Here is a 24,297-nt window from a genome sequence, read left to right on the forward strand (position 1 = left end):
GACTTGGGCTGCATTTGATGCTGACCCAGACATGAAAGACTGCCTTTCCTAGCTCTGATTAGTTGAGCCATCCACTGCCTTCTGTACTATTTTTATTGCAAATAGAATACATGTCTAAATGTTTTATTCCTGAAGATGTAAGTCAGTGTTATGATGTTGTTGTTTGAAGGGAAGGATGCATTAGATGAGTGTGAGTAAAATCCCTCATAGACAGCAATAGGGGCTGCCAAAATAATAGAGCTGATCTGAAGTAGTTAGATGATGTTTACCTTGGCAACTGTTGCTGCATTTTATTCCTAATGGAGAACATTCAAGTTCTCTGCAGCTTTGAGTATCACAGCTGTAATTTGCACTGCTAGCACAAAACTGAAGTCTGAGTTTTATTAGGTAGACCCTAATGATTTCATGTCTCTTTGAAACTTTTCTCACACTGTATCTACTGAACAGGACACTTTTCAGGCAGAAGCTGCATTGTCTCTTTAAGTCAGGAAGTTTATTTATTCCATGCTGTTTGATGTCACCGTTTCCTATGTTTTCTATGTTGATAAATAAGCTAGGACAGCTTTCAGGTGTGCCTAACGTAATCTTAATACCTAACATAAACATAGAAGGAAACCGATATATTCATTTGTTCATTTAATTCATTTGTTCAATATACTGAGCAAGTCCTCTAGGTGCAGGGAATATAACAGTAAAAAAATAGACAAGACTTCTTTCTTCATTAGTCTTATATTTCCCATGGGAGATGCAGAAAAACAAATAATCCAAGAGACAGACACACAATGGTTGGTAAGTTTGAGCACAGTGAAGGGTAGTTGATTGAGAATGAGAAGGATACCATTTTATACTGGGAGTCAGGTAAGACCTGAGGAATTGACAAAAAGCAAATGAACAAACAAAACACATGTGAATCTCTGTGGGAAGACTACTCCAAGCCAAAGGAAAAGCAAGTTCAAGGGCCCTAAGGTGGGCATGTACTTAATGTTGTATAATGAATGAGGGGAAAAGTGCATCAACACAGGCTACGGTAAGGTATGAGGGTGAAATGTTCAGTGTAAAAACATGAAGTTATGGCATACATGACCTGAACAGAAAATTGCAAATAGTTATCAATAGCAGAACTGAAGTTCAACTTGGTAGTACATATCTTTTTGGCAAACCAGCTGCCTTTTACTCTGAGGATCAGTTTCCTTTCTGATTGGCCAATGCCATGTCTGTATCATGGTTTAATATGTTAATTCACTCCAGAGCAAGGCCCATTAAGATTTTATAGAGATGTAAGGGCTAGATCATTATGACATCCAATCATTTGGGCTTTAGTCAGTAGCCAATGGCTGCCACTGAGGAGAGATGGGAAGAGTAATGAAAGAAGAAAATAGGAAGAAATAAAACATCTAACTGTGTTACGTTTTTTAGCATAACACAATGGAAATAGAGTATGTCTCCGAAGATGTTTATTTTATCAAAATATTTTTATTTTTTTAAGATTTTATTTATTCATTCATGAGAAACACACAGAGAGAGAAAGAGAGGGAGGCAGAGACACAGGCAGAGGGAAAAGCAGGATCCACGCAGGGAGCCTGATGTGGGACTCCATCCTGGGTCTCCAGGATCATGCCCTGGGCCAAAGGTGGTGCTAAACCACTGAGCCACTGGGGCTGCCCAATCAGAATATTTTTAGACAGAGTTTTAGAGTCTGAAAAAAGTATCATTTGAAGTGTCAAGATAATTTGTAACATATGTTTTTTTCAGAAAATCATAACTTTTGGATTAGTTCAGATTGATTGCATACTTTAAAGGATTTGTTGGCACATTTCTTAATGGGAAATTGATAATTACAGTTATTACACATTAACCTTACTATTTCGATAATTTCTGGTGTGTTAGTTCTTTATTGTTACATACCCTTTTGAAAATTTAATTTTATCACAAATTTAGCCATACGATGATCAAGATTGACCTTTTAGTAAACAAGTAAAAGTATAATGGACAATTGCTATCTCTTTACCTTTCCTTAATTTGCTTTTATACCACACTATAAGATGTTCTTCCCTTGACCTGTGAGATAAGCAAATATAAAAATTGGTGGCAGATTTCTCTGTCCATCAAACTAGTTTAAGTCTTGCATCCTAATTGTTCATTCTGCTTCTAAGTATCTTGTTGACATATCTTGTGCATTTTTATTTCATTTACTGAATTCTTCATCTCTAATTGGTTCTTTTTTGTTTTCTTTGATAAATGTCTCACTGAGGTTTTCTACTCTTTTCTCAAGTCTCATGAGTATCTTTATGGATTTACTTTAAATTCTCTATAAGCATATTACTTATCTCTATTTCATTTGGGTTTCTTGCTTTGATTTTGTCCTGATATTCCTCTGTCTTGTCATTTTGTCTAATGCTTTGTGTCTGTTTCTATGTGTTGGGAAAGTTAACTACTTCTACTCTTGAAAGTAGTGGCCTTATGTTGAAGAGGGCTTATGGTGCCCTGGAGTGTAATATCCCCTGTTCACCAGAACCTGGAGCTTCAGAGGTATCTCCTATGTATTGCATGTGCCCTACTGTTGTGGCTGAGCCACTTTTGCCTCAGTCCTGTCATCAGCAATAGCTCTCTTGCCTGTTGTGGGCAAGTTTGATCCCTGTGTTGTTAGTGGGCCAGTCTGGGGCTGCCTTGGACTTAAGTTGGTTCAGATCAAGCACTTACCAGAGATGTAGTAGCACTGAACTGCAGGAGAATGTGGGGGCAGGGCATGTGGTACCAGCTGGTTTTGTGCTAGTGGGAGATAACTTAAACCTGTTGAGGATCAAGGCAGGCTGGGTTGGAGGTGGTGTATCTACATAAGTGTGCTGACCGAATGCCTAGTGGCAAACCTGCAAGGTTTGTGGGGTTCTGCTATGGGAGGGAACCTGCAGTGGGGGCCTGGCTGGAGGGGGTGTGTCTGCAGAAGAATTGATGGCTGTGGTGTACCTTTAGCAAGTTGGGTAATGAGCGTTGGCCTGGAGCTGTTTCCTGAAGGTGAGTGTATGTTTAGGTTGGGCAGGGGAGGGAAATGGAGCCTGCCAGTTCCTTTGTTCCTGGAGAAGACTTCCAGTTATACCTACCCCTCAAGCACAAGATTAGTATACAAATGCTTTTCCCTCCTATGTATCCCAGGCATTTTTCAAACTGCTGCTTCTGTGCTGTATCTCCATGGGGCTGTTTGTCGAGTTATCTCCTTAAGGACAGGAACTCAGTTTCCTCTCACCCCCCCTGGCTCTCCTGCCCATGTAAAAAACTCAGGAAATTTGGCCCCTCTGGCTTTCAAAGCCAAATATTATGGGGATTCGTCTTCCGTTATGTGTGCTCCCTGGTGTGACAGTCTGTTTCTCCCTTCAACACCAGCTCCCTCCCCGCTACCAATAGTCCCATTTCTCTATCCTTTCTATCCTCTCTGATGTCACCTCTTCTCTACAGTTAGCTGTGGAGTTTGTTCTGCCAGTCTTTGGGTCATTTTCTCAGCTATTTACACTGATGTGGGTGTTAGCTGGCTGTTTTTGAGTGACAAGGTGAGCTTAGGGTCCTCCTACTCCACCATCTTTCCTGGAAGTTAGAAAAATGCATACTTTGAAATGCTTATAATCTCCTGTCTCTGATCACACCTTGCTGAATTATCTCACTTGTTTATAATATACAAATGCATGTTTTTAAATTTTTACCTCAATTAAAAATCCAAATTAGTACAAACGTTTCCCAATGTGTTCAATTGAGTATTTGGAGGACTAGAAAAGGCAAATCTGTCATGCCTGCCAAAGTGTATACGCTCGTTAGTTTTTGCATGCTGGTTGCTTATCCATCTGAGTGTGGGATACACAAAATTTACAGTTTTGCAATGCTATTTTAAAGTTAATTCTGCAATTTTAAATAAATTTGTTTGATGGAAATATGTAGATTAATAGCAATGAAGATTCTGATATTTGTTCTGTTCTTTTGACCATCACAGATCAAAGAACACCTTGCTAAGGGGCAACGAGTATTGGCAGGTGATGGAATGTCCCAGGTGACCAAGACACTGTTGGATTTAACTCAGAGGAAAAATTTCTATGCAGGTGATCTTCTGATGTCTGTGGAAATTCTCAGAAATGTAACAGACACATTTAAAAGGGCAAATTACACCCCTGCGTCTGATGGTGTCCAGGTAAGAGAGACAGTCCCCTGAAGGAAAAGACTCAGGTTTGGCCCTGAGAATCCAGTACTGCAGCCACTTTGAGGTCTTCTGACCTGGAGGGAGAGAGTGCTCACTCCTGCAGAGGACATATTCAGGTTGTGCTTAGTGTGAACTCTGGAAATGACCTCAATTCCCTTAGTCATTGTACACCTCAGTGTCCTCAACTATAAAATGCACATAATACACCTCAAGGAGATGCTGAATGAGAATGTGTGTAAAGTGTTTTGAGCCCTCAGATAAAAGGCACTATAGCAAATTCAAGGTTGTATCATGGATATTTTATTTCCACATTTAATATCACCATCTTGCCATAAGAGACTATTAAAAGCACATTAAGCATAATGAAAGCACATTAACTATAACATGCAAAGGAGACATAGTTTAAGTTTTGTTTGGGGTTTTGCTATCAGAAGCAGGAAAGCCATATTTAATTTTGTGGAATCATTGCTTGAAAATATTGGGCAAATAGAGAATTGTTCTGGATAGGAAAATAAGAAATTCAGTAACTCTTCACAGTATGTTTTTCTTGTCATGGAAGACTTCTAGAGCAACCTCCTTTATTTCCATAATAAAGTTTAAGTACTCACCCAATTTCAGTATTGCCTTTGCCATTAAAACAAAGCTTGTTGAATGGCAAACAAAGCACATTTAATGCAACTCCTGTTTGCATTTCAAAATTAACTCCTTTTGTGCTCTAGGCTAAAATGTACTGCTGCCAAGAATGCTGAGTTGATTTCTGCATTTCCAGCATAATGTTCTTCCTGTATCTCCCCATAAAGTTCATGAAAATAAGGGTTTGGCAAAACTCCCAGGTCAGGTAGTTTTCTTTCAGCAGACTCTTCGTTTGGGAGTTTTATTTGCATTTCACTTGGAGAATGCAGAGGGTTTTTTTCTTGTTTTGTTTTGTTTGGTTTGTTTTAATCAGCTATTGAGGAAAAGAGGAAAAGAAGACTTTTTGAAATCATGGAATCATTCATAAGTAATATTGATCCCCTGATTTATATAGAGGTACATATGATACTTAAATTATATTCATATGCTGCTGAAAGTAACTGAAATGAGAATTATTGGTACTGAGTTTTATATTTTATCATCAGTGTCCAAGAATAAATTTTATTTGTAAAAATGTGGGGGATGGAAGGTTATTGTCATTTAAGCATTTCCAGCACTTTTTTTTTTACAAAGAATGAAAGTTTTCAAACTTGAAAAACACGATAAAGTAAGCCAAGTCAGTATTTTCCCTGTAGTTCTGAAATACTTCTATCCATTAGAATTTACATTAAAAACTAACATCTGAAGTCCCTGATGCAAAATAAAGTTGTAATTTCAAAAAACATTAGATACAGTTGAAACATCAGGTAGAATGGTAAACTAAACAATCTGTAGAACCACCTTTAACCTTTAATAGTGTAAGGCTTTAAGGTTTTTAGATGCTGAAACTGAAGAAATCAAGATTACCAGGTTATACTGGGAACATATTTTGATTGAGTTACTCATTAGAGTGCATTGGCTGAATGAACAATTAGTTTAACCAGTCATGGGGACATTAGCTGGTTTGACTTAGAGCAATTCTGCTTTTTATTTTGTTTTCATTTTGGCATAGTCAGAAATTTCCATCCCCCTCTCTTACTAATCCTCCACATTACCCAAAATTCTCAGCATGTTGGTGTCCTAACCATTTCTTCACAAACAGGAACTGAATTTTTCTATTTCATTGTCTTTGCAGGCTTCTGGAATGCCCTCCTGTTCTAGAATTCCTTCTTCCATCCCTGTCTGTCAGAATCTTAGCCTAGATCTAGCAAGTCTTTCTGAATGCCGGACCAGCAAGCCCCAAACTCCATCTGAAAATGATCTTCCAATTTTCTGAAGTCCAAGACAACTTTGGACCACTTTTGTTCTACTTTCCACCATTTTATAGAAATATTATATATATTTATCATATTTCCTTGATTATAAACTCTCATTTATAGCCTTACTCAACATCGCTTGTACCTTACTTAAACTTCAGTCCTCTGTTTCCAAGGGCTCTGGGCATTTCTTATTGGCTAGCACATCAGGATTAATATGGCATAAAGTAAGCTTATCTTGAATTGCAAGTTTTCTTGCATATTCTACTTCTCTTTGTAGGATTATTGGTCTTTAGGCTGGAATTATAATTTTATGTTGACTTTTCATTCTTTTCCTTTTTTATAGGATATGCCTACACAGTATCTTTTCTATCCATTCTTTCCTCTCTTTTCCCACTGCTGCTATCCTAATTTAGCCTTTCATTGCCTCAGCCTACATTATTTCCATGGTCTCTTTCCTTTCATCTTCCCTCAGATCTTTACCTACATCTCTATTCATCGTGTACATCATAGTCCTATTAGTTCTCCTAGGACAGCTCTGATTATGTCACTTCTTAGATCAGAAACCTTCACTGGAGCTCCAAGGCCCCCTGAATGACAACTCAAATCCTTTATGTCATCTTCTAGTACACTCCACAGGATGTAGGTTACCTATCTTTATAGCCAAATGCATGAGGCACTTTTCCTCTTCACAGACTTGTTGCCAAATGAACTACTTTGTGCTTCTTCTTCCTTTTTTTAAATTAATTTATTTATTTTAGAGGGTGAGAAGGGGCAGAGGGAAGAATCTTCCAAGCAGATTCTCTGCTGAGCATAGAGCCCAATATAGAGCTCAAGCCTATGACCCTGAGATCATGGCCTGAGCTGAAGCTAAGAGTTGGACGCTTAACTGACTGAGATACCCAGGTGCTCCACCACTTCCTGCTTCTTGATTGTACTATATGTTCTTAACTCTTGGTCTTTGCCTCCTCTGTGCCCTCAGGCTGACTTGGTCTGTCTTAGTCTTTTATTTTTTTTTAAGATTTTATTTATTTATTCATGATAGAGAGAAAGAGAGAGGCAGAGACACAGGCAGAGGGAGAAGCAGGCTCCATGCTGGAGCCGACACGGGACTCGATCCCAGGACTCCAGGATCGCGCCCTGGGCCAAAGGCAGGCACTAAACTGCTGAGCCACCCAGGGATCCCTGTCTTAGTCTTTTAAAGCAATTTTTTGGTATTCTGAGCCTCTGAATTCCAATAGCACTTTCTCTCCTATATCTCTTTATATCTCACATTATTAGCAAATCTTGAAAAAGACATTTTTCTGATCCATCTTTGTATCCCAGACAAGCTCCAGGATTCCTCTCTTCTCAAACAAGATGTAGCATAGAATCTTAACAATAAAATTAGTAATTATATAAGTATCACTGAGTTTTTTCATTTTTTTAAACTGTGAATAAAAAAAGATTAAGCAAAATTATTTAAAGAGAATGCATTCTTTTCAATGTAGTTATGTGTAATGCATTTTAGTTAAAATGCCTAGTAATGCTGGATTTACTAAAAGATTGATTTGATGCATCAATAAAACTGAGCTAGGATGGCTACAACCTACTAAAGTTGGAGAAAAAATAAAGTGTGGTTGTATGTCTTAGAATGATAAAGCATAGTAATAGTTTCATTTTTAGAAACTGGTAGAAAAGATATTCTAAAAGTCTTTTCCCTTCTGATAGTCTTTTCCAAACCCTGGGGCTTTGTCATATTTCTAAGTCTATTTTAGTTCTCTATGTAGTTTATCCTTCCTGTTTCCAATCTGATACAAGTTCCTTCCAGATCCAGCACAAAAATCCCTCCTACTCAAAAGTCTCTTCATCAAATCCCAAGCAGAATTCAAATTTTTCTTAATTGTCTGGCCTTTTGAAACCTTGTAAATATCTCTACTTCTAGCATTTTTCTTACATAACATTGTAACATCTCTGATAATAGTCAAATTATTTGTTTCTAGGTCTGTTTTCAGCAGTAGATTTTAAGCCTGTTGAGAAATGATTATGTCTTGAAGCATAGTAGATACTCCAATTATTTGTTGAAATAATTAATAAATGAATATGAATAACATGGTAATTTGGGGGAAATTTACATTGTTCATACACACACAAAAAAAACTCTGAATATCCAATTTAGAGAGAAAAAGAGAAAGAGAGAAAAACATGTTCATTTACTTATTTTCTAGCCCCTGGGAAAATTTGTAGTGAAACTCATTCTATCAGTAGAGGATTGAGTTTGCAATACACACACTGGAACTTTAAATCAGATGTATGGAAGTTGAAATTCTAACTTGTCTAATAACTATTTTGGTATCTTCAAACACATTCCTTAATATTTCTCTACCTTATTTCTTCATATCTAAATAAGTAATAAAGGAGATATAGTAGTATGGTCCATTCTTGTTATACATGGTAGTTATATAAAGTTGCAGCAAACACTAAATTAATGAATACTGAACCATTTACTCCTAGGGAAAATACAGGATGAGTTTCCTTTGAGAATCTCTTCATACCATGTTCATCAACCAATTAATACATGACCTTGTTTTATGTGTGTAACTGTTAAAAGACATCGTTTTTTAAGGTATATTGTTCATCATTAACATTGAATTTACAGCCAAGACATTATAACTCATGCCAGAAAAGGTTTTCCTGATACAATGTTTTCTCTGTAATGCACATGACAGTCTTTTGTGTTTAAGAAAACTAGGTAGTCTTTCAGCACTGTGCTGAAATATGGGACATTTTAAACAGTGAAATCACCAATAAAAAGCACACACACAAAAAGAAACAAAACAAACAAAAAACAACCTGGGCATTAAATTAGCCATGGAAAAAAATTTTTTAAAAAAATTAATTAGCCATGGAAAGGAACTTCTTTACACTATGTAAGCTGAAACAAAATGTCAGAGCATTGCTATGTTTGGCCTCAGCTGGGTATATGTATGTGCATAGTAAGACTCAAATTTTTTCCACTCTGCACGTGTCCATGACTGATTGTAAAAGCACTGAGTTTTGATTTGGGGGTTACAAATAGATTTTTGCAAGTAGTCAGTTTGCAAATATGGAATCCACAAAAAACAAAGATTGACAGTAACTGTTTTTCAGGGCTGTTGTGAAGCTTAGCAATAATATAAGTTAAATACATAATCTATGCATAATAATATTTGTGAAGTTTCTGGCACCTAGTGGGTACTCCATAATTCCATTATTGCTAGTATTGTAGTTCTTAACATAACAGTAAAAGATGGGCTTGTTCTCAAGCCACTTGCAATATAATGAAAGAGGAAAAATCCAACTTATGGATGAGGGTAAACTGTGTTAATGAGGAAGAGAGATAAAGTATAGTATGCCTCACTTCTAGGAATTCTAGAAACAGAGAAAGCTGAAGGGCACCAGTAAGAAAAGAATTCATGGGAGAGTTAGGACTTGAGACACAATCTGGAGAAATAAGCTGGGCACAGATACAGTAGTCAAACTGTGCAACCAAAGGCATAGAAGTGATATGAGCATGGTACATTCAAGAGACTAAGGCTCGTAGAAAATGGGATATATGTTGGAAGATGTAGATGGATCATAAAGACAGGAGAGTCAAGGCCAGAGAAGAGTTTGGACTTGATTCTCTATCAATGGAGTTACTGAAATGTAAATGGTATTTTTAGAAAGATGGTCTGGCAGAGGAAGATAATGAGGATTAGTGAGTAAAGGAAGATTGGGGGAAAGAACCCCATGGAGAGGCTACAGCAGTGGCCTAGAGGTGAAGAGAGAAGAAAGCATGCTTTCATGATAGTGGATCAGCAAAGGAGGAATAATCTCTTAATGGAATGAAAGAGAGACCCTTGAGATAGTTTATATTTGAGGAATAAAGGAAACATTGGAAAGCATATACACATGGAGTATACACAAAGACTCATCATGTGTTGTGCCCCTCAAACTCTCTGGAAGCAGAGACTGATCTCTGTTCGGGTATTTCTCTGTTTCCTGATAAAACTTCTGTTGATCTAACTCAATATTTTGCACATGCTTTGGATGTGATCCACTGTAGGAGACAAAATTTACATCTGTATATAATTGAAAACTGGGGGCATCTGGTTGGCTCAGTGGTTGAGTGTTCTGCCTTTGGCTCAGGTTGTGATCCCGAGGTCTCAGAATCAAGTTTCACATCAGGCATCTCGCAGAAAGCCTACCTCTGCCTATGTCTCTGCCTCTCTCTGTGTGTCTTTCATAAACAGATAAATAAAATCTTAAAAACTATAGTTGAAAACTTCAGTGTGTTTGATACACTCAGGTATTTTCTATTCCTTTCTATTTTGTTATGAAAAGTTGATCATGACCCTCTATCAGGTGACCACCTAACATTTGAAAGTCATTTGTTCATCTAAACATTCCCTAAGCGGGATCCTTGGGTGGTGCAGCGGTTTAGCGCCTGCCTTTGGCCCACAGCGGGATCCTGGAGACCCGGGATCGAATCCCACGTCGGGCTCCCAGTGCATGGGGCCTGCTTCTCCCTCTGCCTATGTCTCTGCCCCTCTCTCTCTCACTGTGTGCCTATCATAAATTAAAAAAAATAAACATTCCCTAAGCTTGAGTAATTTATTTCTCAACCATGGAGGTTCAAACCTCAGCTTCCAGTCTCTTTTTATTTATTTTTTAAATTAATTTATTTATTTATGATAGACATAGAGAGAGAGAGAGGGGCAGAGACAGGAGGAGGGAGAAGCAGGCTCCATGCCAGGAGCCCGACTTGGGACTCGATCCCGGGACTCGATCCCGGGACTCCAGGATACCGCCCCCGGCCAAAGGCAGGCGCCAAACTGCTGAGCCAGCCAGGGATCCCCTCCAGTCTCTTTTTAAAAAGCAAGCCATATTCTAAATAAAATTTTCAAAGTTAACTGACCAAGGAATTAAATCTAAAGTAGAGTTAGTGATTTCAGATAAGTCAAGTATCTTTTCCCCTAAAACTCTTGGTGAACAAACATACATGCTACACTGTGGACCTCCTTCATGCTGCTGCACATCGATTGTGGCAGGTCACCCAGGGAAAATATTGGGCGTTATTTTTCCTGTGGTTTTAGTATAAGACACTTTTACTTTTTGCATACAAAAGACTAGATTGATAAATGTGGAAGCAATTATTACTATGATAATATAATGCTATCATGTACTGATAAGCCTCATCTGTTCAAATAATCTAATTCTTTAGACTAAATAAGATCCAGTAAGGACTCTTGGGGTTGGAATTATGACACAGCGTTAGCATTCAAGACTCAACCTGATACCTTGAAATCCTTTGCTTAAAGAACACTGTGCAACCAGGAAGATTAATAATTTCCTTGAACATAAGTAGAAGAGTTAGGGAAGGCAGTAGAGTGTGATGATTAAGAGTGCCTGCTCTGAGCCTCAGGTCACATCTCTGACACTTACCAGCTATGGAATGCTAGACAAGTTACTTGACCTCTCTATGACTCAATTTTCTCCTCCATTATATGGGGTAGTAGCACCTACCTCATAGTTAAATTATCTATGTAAAATTTACACAATACACGGAGCATAATAAAAGCTCAAGAAATGTAGCTGTTCTGATTATCTGAGAAGCTGAAATTCTGATGGAGCAAAAACCTGAAGCATCTGGATCAGTCACCTGCTGCCAATGCACATATGTACTTTGGTATCTCTCCTTCTAGAAAGAAAGGTCAGATGCTCCTCATGGGACCGCCTAAGGTGGTATGGGCACTTTTTTTTTTTTTAATCACTTATTACAGAGGAGAAGGACAAAGAATGTGTCAAGGAAAATAGGAGTCAGAAAAGAAGCATTAGTCTTTAAGGTTGACACTGCAAGGCCCTTTTAAAGATAGAAAGGAAGTGGATGTAGAGAATAGCTGACACCAATAACCAGGATTTCTAGCTCAGTGAGAACCAAGTTGTGAACAGGACCACAACTCCCAGCTGGCAATCACTCCCAGTCATAAACGGCTACTATTTTCAGTGCTTACCAGGCTGAGAGTATTTCCCATGGTTTCTCTGTGGCAGAGAGCCCTGTACAACTAACAGCTCTTTCTAGGTAGTATTTAAACCTCACCCTTATTATAAAGGTGAAAATAAGAAATTTGGCACCAAATAATGTCCTTAAATGGATGAGATATTAAGCAATGAATTTTGCTTTACAAATCAATATGATTACGTCCTACCAAGAACAAACTTTAGAAGATGACTGCTAGCCGAGGGAAACTCACAGTCTCCAGAGGACATTGCAAAGTATGTGCAACAATCAGGTGGGAAGCAGAAGGGAGGCAAAAAAAGTTTTTAGAATATGCATAGTACCACTTATCAACTGGTAAATGCCATATAATGTAAATAACTTATTTAGGTTGGGTTTAAAAGAATACAATAAAACATCTGACAGTTTTGTCCTTTCAGAATTACTCGTTATTTCCTGTGGAGTCAAGGAAATACTGGGATTTGCATTAGCAAAATATACAGGTAGTTTTCTGTTGTGATCCCACTTATCATCTAAGATTTTTCTTTCTTTCTTTCTTTCTTTCTTTCTTTCTTTCTTTCTTTCTTTCTTTTCTTTCTTTCTTTCTTTCTTTCTTCTTTCTTTCTTTTCTTTCTTTCTTCTTTCTTCTTTTTAAAGATTTATTTATTTTAGAGAAAGAGAATGTATGAGCAGCAGAGAGGCAGAAGGAGAGGGAGAGAGAGAATCTCAAGCAGACTCCCTACTGAGCATAGAGTCTAACATGGGCCTCAATACCACGGCCCTGAGATCATGACCTTAGCCAAAATCAAGAGTGGAATGCTTAACCAACTGAGCCATCCAGGCTCCCCTCGAAGATTCTTCTTTTAAAAAATTATTAGGGAATGCATTATTTTGCTAGAGCTGCCATAACAAATACCCCAGAGTGGGTGGCTTAACCAGTGGAACTTTATTTTCTCACAATTCTGAAGGTAGCAGTCTAAGATTAAGAGGTCAGCAGGTTTGGTTTCTCCAGAACTATCTCCTTAGCTTGCATCTGGCTGCCTTCTCACTGTGTCCTCACAGAGCCTTTTTATCCATGTGTGCATGATCCTGGTATCTCTGTGCCCTGATTTCCTCTTCTTATAAGGACTCTTATCAGATTGAATTAGGCTCCACCCTAACAGCCTCATTATAACTTAATTACCTCTTGAAATGTTCTGTCTCTAAATATAGCCACATTCTGAGGCACTGGGGGACCGGGGGTTAGGGCTTCAGCATTCATATCTGGAGTGGACACAATCAGCCCATGATGGCAAATCTTGAAGGACTATGAGAATTTCCTGTTAGCAAAGAGCCATGTGCAAGGTGTCTTACACCAGGACAGGACCTACTATGGCTACTGCCTTTAGTGTTGCCAGGTAAACTTGTGATGTGTGCATGCTTCTTGCATATGCTGGCTCTTCGATGTATCAGCCAGGACTGCCCAAACTTTGGTAATAGATCGTTATATCATTCCTTGCTTAAGAAGCAGCCTCTGTGGAGCACCTGGGTGGCTCAGTCGGTTTAAGCATCTGCCTTCAGTGCAGGTCATGATCCCAGGATTCTGGGGTGTCTGCTTCTCCCTCTCCCTCTCCTCCTCCCTGCTTTGCTTGTGCAGATGAGCTCTCTCTCTCTCTCTCTCCTTCACTCAAATAAAGAAATAAAATGTAAAAAGAGAGAAGAAGAAGAAGAAGAAGAAGAAGAAGAAGAAGAAGAAGAAGCAGCCTCTGTCTGGATTTTTTTTTTCTCTGTCTGGATTTGAGGCTGATTTTGCCACACTGAGTTATGTTTGTATAATTTTGGCTGCTCTGCCAGGCTACCTCTGGTTAATAATCCTTAGTATATTTAATCATTTAAGTATCACTAACTTTTTCACCTTTCTTTTTTAAACAAGGGCCCTCGAATAGTGCCTATCTCATGCCTGAAAGCACTGAAGGTTGGATGGCTTTTTTTTTTTTTTTTTCCCTTAGCCTCCCACATCCACTGCACCTCAAAGCACACCCTCTTTGCTACCTTCTGCTAGAGCCCTTGGTCCTGAACTTAGCCTGGCAGACTGGTAGCATTGAGTAAAAAATTGCCCATCTGAGCGATTCAGAAACTCTACAGGTCAAATTGTCTTACATCATGGCAGAGCAATGAGATTAGTGTGAAAGACAGCCAGTGTTCCCAGAACGATGTTCTGATGTAGTTCTCAAAATGAGTCAGAGTTTCTGTGAGATTTGTGATCAGATGAAGAAGAAAAAACCTTCCCTATATATCTTTGTCCCAGAACCTGCCAGGGGGGAATCCTGGATTATAGTTTCCTGACCTCCTTCCTGAACCTTGATAGTTTCTCATTGCCAATGGCTAGTTCATGTGCTGTTTGGGTAGATATATTAGATAAAAGATTTAAACCACAGTATCATGATTCTATGTCTTAATTTGTTGTGAAGTATTTTGTCTGTTCACTTCTTTTTTTTGTTTGTTTGTTCACTTATAAAAAAAATAAGTTCAGGTATTCTTTAGGGGTGGTTAGTTTAAAAAAATACTTTAGGACAAACCCAAGATTATTTGTATAGTGATATTTCTCAATTTCACTTCTGTATGCTTCTTTGAATAGAAGACTAAGAAGTAGAGTCACAGCCAGATCAGAGGAGGTTGAACATATGTCATCTATGTCTTCATCTGTAATCTGTGTGTGTTCATGGTTTTGTATATTCCACATCCATATGTCGTTGGCCAAGTGCCTAGAGGCTGAAAAAATACATGAGATTTACTGTACTACACCTTGAACCCTCTTTGGGTTTTTACGTTTGTTAAATGCTTAGTCTACCTCCTCTTGATTAATCTCCCTAGTGGAGTGTCTTGTTTCTGAATTAATTTTATTCTGTCACCTCTTAATCCTGTTTCTCTTCCTACCTTCTTATCTCCCATCTCTCTTACTTATTCCTCTTCCTATCTAGTCTGTCACCAGTGCTTTAACTTTGACTTCATCCCATTCAGCTCTATTCCTGAATTATCTTTTTTTAACCCCCCAAAAGGCTCCAGTTTTCTTTTTTTTTTTTTAAGATTTTATTTATTCATGAGAGACACACACACACACACAGAGAGAGAGAGAGAGAGAGAGAGGCTGAGAGACAGGCAGAGGGAGAAGCAGGCTCCATGCAAGGAGCCTGATGTGGGACTCGATCCTGGATCCCCAGGATCACACCCTGGGCTGCAGGCAGCGCTAAACCGCTGCGCCACCAGGGCTGCCCTCCAGTTTTCAACTAGAACTAATGATTCACAAATGTTCACCTTTTAAGCTTCCAACCTGTAGTTAAAATGGCCTGCTGGGCCTCTTCTCTTAGATATATTATGCACTCTTCATCCTCAGACTGAACAAAATGAAACTGTCTTCTTTTGCAACACTGCTTTTTCCTCTTTGGTATTTAGCATAGCTAACTACATCATCATTCTAAATTGCCTGAGCTGGGAGCCAAAGACTGATCTTTGATGCTGTTTTCTCTCTTCTGTGCAATCTGTCACCATGTCATATTGTTTCCCTAAACCAAGCTACCATCATCTCCGGCTTCAATAAGCAAGACAGACTACTTTCTGACCTCCTTGTTTTCCCTCTCACTCTTCTGCACTTTGTTTTCCACTTAGCAGCCAGAGGCAGATCTTTTATTTCTAATGAAACTCATGCCATATAACTATAGCCTGGGATCAAGGCCCTTTATCTGAGCTCTTGCCTATCTTTTCTATCCTGTGTTCATATTCTCTCCTCCTCCACATCCACTCCCTGTTTTAGACCACTACAGCTACCCTGGCTTTCTCTCAATTTTTTTTTTTTTTAAACTTATCTATACCATCCCCTTTACCCTGGGAAATTGTACTTTTTCTTCCCATTTTTCCTGGAACTCTCTTCCTCAGGTCTTTCCACAGCTGCCTCTTTCTTTCCATTCTGTTCTCTGCTTAAATGTCACCTCATTAGAAAGATGTTTCCTGCTGAACATTCAACCCAGAGCAGTCTTGCATAAATGTGCACACACTCCTTCCCAACCCATCATTCTTTTCCCATAAACTGTTTTTTTTTTCTTTTGTATCATGACCTGAAATCATTTTATTTATTTGCTTATTTATTGCTTTCTATTTATCCACTACAGTGTAGGCTCCATGAGAGTAGGAACCCTCCTGTGTCTTCCTTATTCACTGTGATATTCTCAGCACTTACAACACTACCAGGTATTTAACAGGTGTGCAATAGATAGATAGATAGATGGATACATTCATGCTTCTGTAGTATTTTCCATGTCTTCCCTCACCTTCACATTCTCATATCCACTGTTCTCCTTTGTGTCTTTGTAATTGCTCTTTTGAGCCATTGAAAAACTTACCTACTGATGTTCCTTTCTCCAGTCTTCTTCCTTGCCAAAGCCCATGATGCTTTGCTGACTTGGTTATATTTTTATAACTTTCTTTATGCTGCTCTTTTGTTAAACAAAGTGTCAATTCTATGACCAAATTTATTCTGCCAGGGGTGGGACAGTGGTAATTATAGTAGTAGGGAGGGCTTGCTGTGTTTGCCAAAGAGTGAGCTGTGTTTTTGGAAGAGGAGGCCTTCTTTATTAGTTGTTGCTGGATTTAAACCTGAGGACCAAAGTCAAATATCCACAGCTGCTTACAGTCCATTATTTAAGCCCTACAACTTCTATTCCAAGAAATATGTGTCTATGCTTAGGGTGGCCTCAAGACTTCAGTATGCCATTTTAAATAGGAAGGATTTGATCTCATATTCATTCAACATAGTCAATTTTCTTATCTGTAAAAGCAATCTCCTCTCCTGGACATAGTGAGGATCCTGCTGGCATTGATATATGGCTGAAGAGGGTATTGAATTTGAAAGGAGGCAGATAATTAAGTGGAGGCCATTTATTGATTTTTTAAAAATTCTTTCAGTGCCTAGCCCATTGTCTTCTGCACAGTAGGCATGTAGTTAATCACTCTGAAATATTTGAGTATTTACATTTTCCTTGCCTTATGCTATACTAGGGCATAAGGGTGAACAAAACCAGATTATAGGATGGTAGAGGGAAAACTGGCCCTAAACTGACCATCATACAAGTATATCATAATTTAAAAAATGATGATATAATTGAAAAGAAGCCTATACAATTCAACTATAAGTCAGCATGTTTGTCACCTTTTAAGTGGGTGCTATACAGCTGGGTGGCTGCCTGCATCACTATCTTTTCTTTTATGTTAGGGTAAAGTGCAATTGTTCATCCTTGAGTCACGGCATGGTAGTTTTGATGAGTTGCTTATGCAGGGATGTAGAGATGGAGTGGAGCCAGAGATGCATATTAATTCATCCTGTCTTAGGGGAAACCAACTATCAGGAGAGAGCACAAGAGCCCCTTATATAACCACTTCCTTTACATCATATTTTTATGGTTGATTACTTCTGTGAACTGAAAGTTTCTTTTGTCCATGGATTTTTCTTTTTTGTCAATTTTAAATGATGAGATATTGATAAATGAAAAATAACAATGTTCACTGATTAAAATCAGGATATGCAGACCCTGTAAACTTAGGATTGTTGTGGTGGTGATCTGATAAGGTTCTCTTGAGGGAGTTGCATGTAAATGTAGATGTGAAGAATAAGAAAGAGTTATTTGAGTAAAGAACAGGAAGTAGAACAGTCAAAGAAAGCTAACATCATTTTATAGGTCCAGAGGAGTGGGATGAATGGAGAAGTCTGATGAACCTGCAATATAGACTGGGGCAGGATAGCTTAAGATAGAATTGGAGCAATAAGAAGGGGCTAGATCATGCATGACCTTGCAGCTCTCAACTGCTGTACAGACTGGGGAATCAATGGCCTGTCTGGTCTGTGCATCCTTATCCTAATGGCTTGTCCCTGCCTCTTTGTTTAGCCTTAATGCCTTTTTATGGTCCTCCTGTGTTTCTAGTCAGGACCATCATGATTCCTTAAAGACTATCATGATCCTTTACAACTTTTAGTTCTACATTATTAAATCTATTCCTTAGGGCTTATCTTTGTCTCTCAGTGCCCAAACATCTTGCTGATGGGTTAAGAGGAAGAGCTCAGCTCTTTCCTGGAGCTCAGATATCTCAAATCACTAGCTTAATCTACAGCTCTGTTCCCACAAGGAATTCAGTAAAAGCTAAATGTTCAGATATTCTTTAGTATATTTATAGAAAATTTTATATAGTATGTGAGAAATTTATCAAGCAGAAGCCAGTCAGATGTAAAACAAATAATTAGTTACCAGTTCGCATAAAATAGAGTGGCCTTTTAGTCTCATATGGCTAAATGTGGCAGAAATACTTATGGCTTTTCTTTATAACATTTACTACACGGAATCTCATAATACTTCCTACAAAGAGTAAGTGAAGAGTCATACCCTCTGACCTTTGTGTCCAACAAATGTTTGTGCAATGCCTCTCACCTAATGGGTGTCCAATAATAACCACATTGAAAACCCTCCCAGCAGAGTACATTTCTTAGGAAGGACAATTGTCTCCTCAACAAATGACAGGTCCTGAAGTCAGTGGTGAATAAGCTCTGTGCTCTACATACTGCTTAGAGAGGAAGAGGCAATAAAAGAGGAAGGAGAGTGAACCCCTGGGTGTGGAAGTCTATAGCAGCATTATAGGCACATATTCACCATAATGTGACCATAAATACAAATCATGCCACCGGTCATAAAAAAGATAATATGAAGGGAATAAAATCATAAAGCCACCATATATTGAGCACTTACCACGTGTCAGATACTGTGCTAAGAATTAGCCCTAAGCTTCACAATGGCTCTGGTAGGCAGCCATTATCTATCATTTCTATCTTATGGGTTAGAGAAGGAAGGCATAGGTGAGTAACGTTAGCCTAGAACCACACAGTTAATGAATATTGAGGAAATTTTAAACCAGGTCTGCCCTGTTCCAGTGCTAAACTCAGACTTGACCAATGATATAATTTTTCAGAACAGTCTAGGTAAAAAAAAAAAAAAAAAAAAAAAAAAAAAAAGAAAGAACAGTCTAGGTCACAGAGATCAGGACTGATAAAAACAAAAAACAAAAGCTTCTTGACAGTTGCAACTCAGGGGCTGACATAAGTGACCTGACCCATAAGTCATCAAAAGAGAGATACTACCAGAATTAGCAGAGTTCCTGAAGAACTCTAGGGAGCAGTGCATCTGCTGCCATGGAAGTTGCTTCATACTTTCCTCAAAAATTCAATCAAGTGGCCTAAAATGTTATATGTCCCCTTCACAAAAAAATACTACTCTGTTTGATTCTACTCTGTTCTCAGTCTGATCTTTGAGCAAATGTCAAAGTGAATTGGTACAGGGATGAGAGCAGGGTCAGCTCAAAAGAATGGGGCTTGAGTTTTATTCGAGAGTCTGCTGTGTAGTGGCTGTGTGACTTCATTATTTCCTTTAAGTTAGGACTCTATTAAATACCTGCCAAGGACAAGGCATTGTGTGACTGAGGATATGCTGATGAATAAGGAAGACAGTCTCCCCATAAGTGCTGCCCTCCCCCTCACTGGATTTTCAGCCTTAGCTCACTGTGGCCTGCATGGTCTTAGAGCAGATCATTCCCACTCCAATCGACGGGGACAAGGAAGAACTTTATTCTGTACTACTTCCCAACCCTGGTTTAGTAAAGTCTGACTTATTGCCTTGGAAGGTGATACAAGAACATTTCTTATACTCTCTGTTTGCTTAGTTGAATGTATATTTTAGTAATTTATGTTTTTTGTATATGCCCATTGGCAATTTAAGGAGAAAAATTGAACTCTGAATGTATCACTTTGATCAAGGAATTGTGTGTGCTCTCTGGCCGTCATGTATAGCACAGAGTCACTGACCCACTATTGGTAAAACATGCTTTGTGAAATGTTTTCTCAGAAACAGAGATGCATTTGCACAAATTGCTTCTCATTCTCTTGGTGTCTCTTGTTAGTGGCGGCATGCATTTGTATGAAAGCTGGCAGGGGTTAGGATGCAGACCGCGGTCATGGACCTCAGCACAGCTAACTGGCATGTAGGAGGATGAAATCTGCAACTTTTGCCTCATTAACACCATGTCCCCTACTGAGTTAACCAGCCATAGGCAATTGGAGAACTCTGAAGGTTAATTCTTTCTGCCCATAGGTAGAATTACAGCTCAATGGACTAAGCCCTTAAAATGTTATCACTCCAACCAGGAAATTTTAAGTGGAAAAAATGGCTGGTAGTACGAAAAGGTTAAACCAACTGAAAACAGGTCTAAAAAGGACTTGCAGTTTTTTTCAAGAGTTGCAGAAAATACTCTGTGACTTTTACAAAGGCTGTGACTTGAAACATGTTTCAACCATGTGATTACCAGGAATTATTAAAATAAATAGTACAAATAGGGCAATTAAATATAGATATTCACAGCTTCAAAACACGAGAGAAGAGAAAATGGAGGAGCTTTGTTTTTCTTCACCCAGGTGACTTTCTTTGGAATTTGAATAAAGATCCTTTTTTTTTTAAATTATTAAAGATTTTATTTATTTATTCATGAGAGACACAGAAAGGCAGAGATATAGGCAGCGGGAGAAGTAGGCTCCCTGTGGGGAACCTGATGTGGGACTTAATCCCAGGATCATGACCTGAGCCAAAGGCAGACGCTCAACAACTGAGCCACCCAGATGCCCCAAATAAGACCTTTTTTTGAAAAGCTAGATAGGGAGGAAGGCTGATGAGTCTAAAAAAATTGTGATTATTTTTCCCTCAGGGAGCTCCTGTCCTGAGCTGATGTATCAGTAGGAGGCAGTGCTCCTGGTACATTACTTACAAACCAAGCAGAAGAGATGGGTTTTGAGGACACAACCAAAGGACCCCTGTCCATGTAGCTTAAGATAAATGCCATGGCTTCACTTTGCACTTCCCAGGTCACCTGTGACCCCCAGTCACTATTAGTTTTCAACAGGCACTCTGGTCTCTTCTCCTGGCTCCTGCGTTTTGAAGACACAGTTTAGTATGGGAGGACAAGAAGGTCTCTGTCTGGTAAAGACCCCTCGTGTGTGAAATGGGAGGTTGCATGGATGAACAGAACTGAGTGTCTTCCCTGTGTAGGTGGGAAGGGAAACATGAGTGCCCAAACACATCTATTTGCACAGAAAGGGAAAACCAAACACTAAAGCCAATAGGCCTTGAGCAGTTAGGCCATAAGGATGAGGATGAGGATTTGGCACTTGAATAGGGACATGCTACTATGTCTATTCATCCCTCTCCATTTTGGCTGGCTGGCAAAAGACAGGATAAAGCATAATTATTTGAGGGGCACCTGGGTGGTTCAGTGGGTTAAGCATCTGTCTTCATCTCAGGTCATGACCCAGAGTACTGGGATCCAGCCCCACACTGGGCTCCCTCCCTCAGTGGGGAGTCTGCTTCCCCCGCTGCCCCTGATCCTGCTCATGCTCTCCTGCTCACCTTCTTTCTCAAATAAATAAATAAAATATTAAAAAAAGAATAATTATTTGAAATAGCTAGGATTTATTGAGCGCTTACCATGTGCTATATGTCAGGTACTTGGAAAAGCCCATGTCATCTTTGCAATAGGTAGTTGGAAAAGTTAAAGAAAAATAATAGCCATGAAGTACAGACCCAGGATCCAACTGAGGAAGTCTGTCGCATGCCACATCCTTACCCACAGTCTGTGTCTTCACTACAGTGTTCTTCAGAACAGCAGTGTAACTGGCAATCATGGTTCATAATTAACTGGATAACTTGTAATTAGACATATACAAGGGATTTTCAGTATTCAAGGAAGAAAACTTATTTGCAAGGAATAATTATAAGATAGTGTAACAGAACACGATATAGAGACTATAATGAAACCTATAATTGTAAGTAAACATAAGTATTTTACCTATTCTGATGTTTTCTGAGGTATATATGTGAAGGTATAGAGAAATCCCGGAAGTATGGTGCTGAGAGAGGGCCCTCAGATATCTTCTAGAATAATATTTTAGGGTCAGAAAGCAATATGACAAACTGTTTATACCATTATCACACAATCAGTTCAAATGAATGTTTTTGAAAAGTATATCCCCTCATATAACATTAAGTCTTTTATCTAATTTAATTTGCAGAACTTCTTTCAAATAGTTAGCAACCTTCTAGATGAAGAAAACAAGGAAAAATGGGAGGATGCACAGCAGGTAAGATTGGAGCTGCTTCAATACTTGAAATTGGCTAAGTAAGGCTTAAAAAATCTGTGAAAAATTAATGGCTTACTGTTTCAAGAACATAAAAGGAGACTTTGAAAAGTCATCCTAGATTATGTTATACTAATTTTAGAGAAAATAAGTGATCTCTTTTATCCTCACGATCGGTGGACTGAAAGATATTATAAATGTGCAAAAACTAAACGGGTTTAAGTAATTCATAACTTTGAGGTATCAATATATAGTAACTATATGCCTTACCAACCAGTTTTCTTTCCTGCCTACAGACTATGGGAGAAACAACAAATCCAAAAGCACATATTACAAACCTAACTGTGGGGTGATAACAAGTAAAATCATTTGCATTTACTACCACACTATGTATAATCTGGATCACATATGCAGATGTGCATTTGGATTCAAAGCCAAGAATTGTAAAAATGAGTTCTCATAAGAAAATTTGAATTCTGCTTTTTTTTCTCTTTCTGGTCTACATGATCAGTATAGCAGGTGCCCTTGTTGATTTAATTATTGTTTTAAAATACCTTTCACTGCAATTTGTGCTATACTGACATAAGTATGGTTAATAACACTTTTTTTAATTACAGAAAAAGAGGGTTAAAGTCTAAGAAAGGGAGAATAAGCATGCTTTTAAAAATCCTATGGAAATTTAATTTAACTGTGTATTAAAATTCTTTAAGTTTTCTACTTGACCATTGCTAATTCCAGGAGAACAATGCAATCTTGAAAATAAGAATATTTTCTGAGGTTTAAATGAACTATCTGTCCCTTTTCCCCTTATAATCATGTTCTCGGCCTTCAGGAGCAAAGCATGCCCTTTATTCCTGTTATGCTGGGGATCTAAAAATAGTCCAGTGTGGATCTACCTCATTATAAGGTACAAATTCTGTGCTTCTGGCCATAGCAAGAAAAAAAGATCAGTCCTTAGTGTAAGACCCTAAATCTATCTTTTTCTGCTAGCTTGAATTATATATTTGTCCTTGGCTTTTTTCTAGAGGAAAGCCTCATTCATCCACTGTAAGGAAATTGTGTCTTTCCCTAGAATACAGCTGCAGAGGCTAAGTACATCTTTCCAGAATGCAGGAGACTATTAATTATGGATATATTTAGAACAAATGTATAATACTCTTTTTAAAACAAGACTGTAGTTCATCAGATGGTATTATTTACTGTGAGGTCCCAACTTGAATGAACAGTGAGTAGTGGTACAACTTCTTGTCAATGGAAAATCCTGAATCCCTAATCCATCTATTTATTTGTGATTTTGAGTTAGCTATATTCTTATCTTTTAAATATTTTTCAGTACTGATAGTCCTTAATAGCTTTTTAAAGATAACTACTTGGATATAAATAAAGATGACTACTCAAAGTTAAAAAAATAAACAACTATTTTGTAGCTTTTACTAAAAGATTTTGTTATAAATGCAGCCACATGGCAAATGAGTCTCCCAGTTTGTGGCACAAAGAGTGAACTTCATTTGCCACACAGAATTCATCTTAAATTCACCTGGCAATGGGGTGACCAGATGTTAGTTAACTGGCTTTACTTAAAAAAAGAAGTGATTTCTATCTTCATGAAGGTAGTTTTGCAACTTAGAGCAAGGTGCCTGCTGAAGTTAGCACTCCTCCCATAGAAAATGAGAGATCAAGGCCCTGTTCCCCTTGTTATTACCTCTTTCTCTCTCTGAAAGGCATCCCTGGGTCTTTAAGCTGGGGAGAGTCTACTTAGCTTTTTAAAAAGATTTACATACATTGCACAGAGACAGGGAAAGAACAATTACTAGCTTTCAAAAGTAAATGTTTTAAGAAAAAGGGTGAAGGATGTGGGGCTGGGAGAGGGAGTCTCTCATTTTCAGCAGAGAGAATTAAGCCTCTTATTTTTAATTTGTATTTACCCTTACACGACACATACTCATATACACCTACACAAAAACAGTAGAAAAAAATACAGCAGTAGCAGAAAGCTTGGAGCTGATGGAAATTTCATGCAGATTTTTGGAATGGTGATGATGAACTCTCAGAATTC

General features: G+C 38.4%; 1 protein-coding gene across 1 annotated transcript in view; it reads left to right on the forward strand.

Annotated features, from left to right (window-relative positions):
* ADGRB3 (adhesion G protein-coupled receptor B3) overlaps window positions 1-24,297 on the forward strand; it is a 705,508-nt gene that overhangs the window by 332,324 nt on the left and 348,887 nt on the right. The window contains exons 10-11 of the mRNA XM_055329612.1: window positions 3,977-4,171; window positions 22,176-22,244. Of these exons, the coding sequence (XP_055185587.1) occupies window positions 3,977-4,171; window positions 22,176-22,244 (264 nt within the window). The remainder of the gene's footprint in view (window positions 1-3,976; window positions 4,172-22,175; window positions 22,245-24,297) is intronic.

This window comes from Nyctereutes procyonoides, unplaced genomic scaffold (assembly GCF_905146905.1).
Source record: "Nyctereutes procyonoides isolate TBG_1078 unplaced genomic scaffold, NYPRO_anot_genome, whole genome shotgun sequence".
Classification (NCBI taxonomy): domain Eukaryota; kingdom Metazoa; phylum Chordata; class Mammalia; order Carnivora; family Canidae; genus Nyctereutes; species Nyctereutes procyonoides.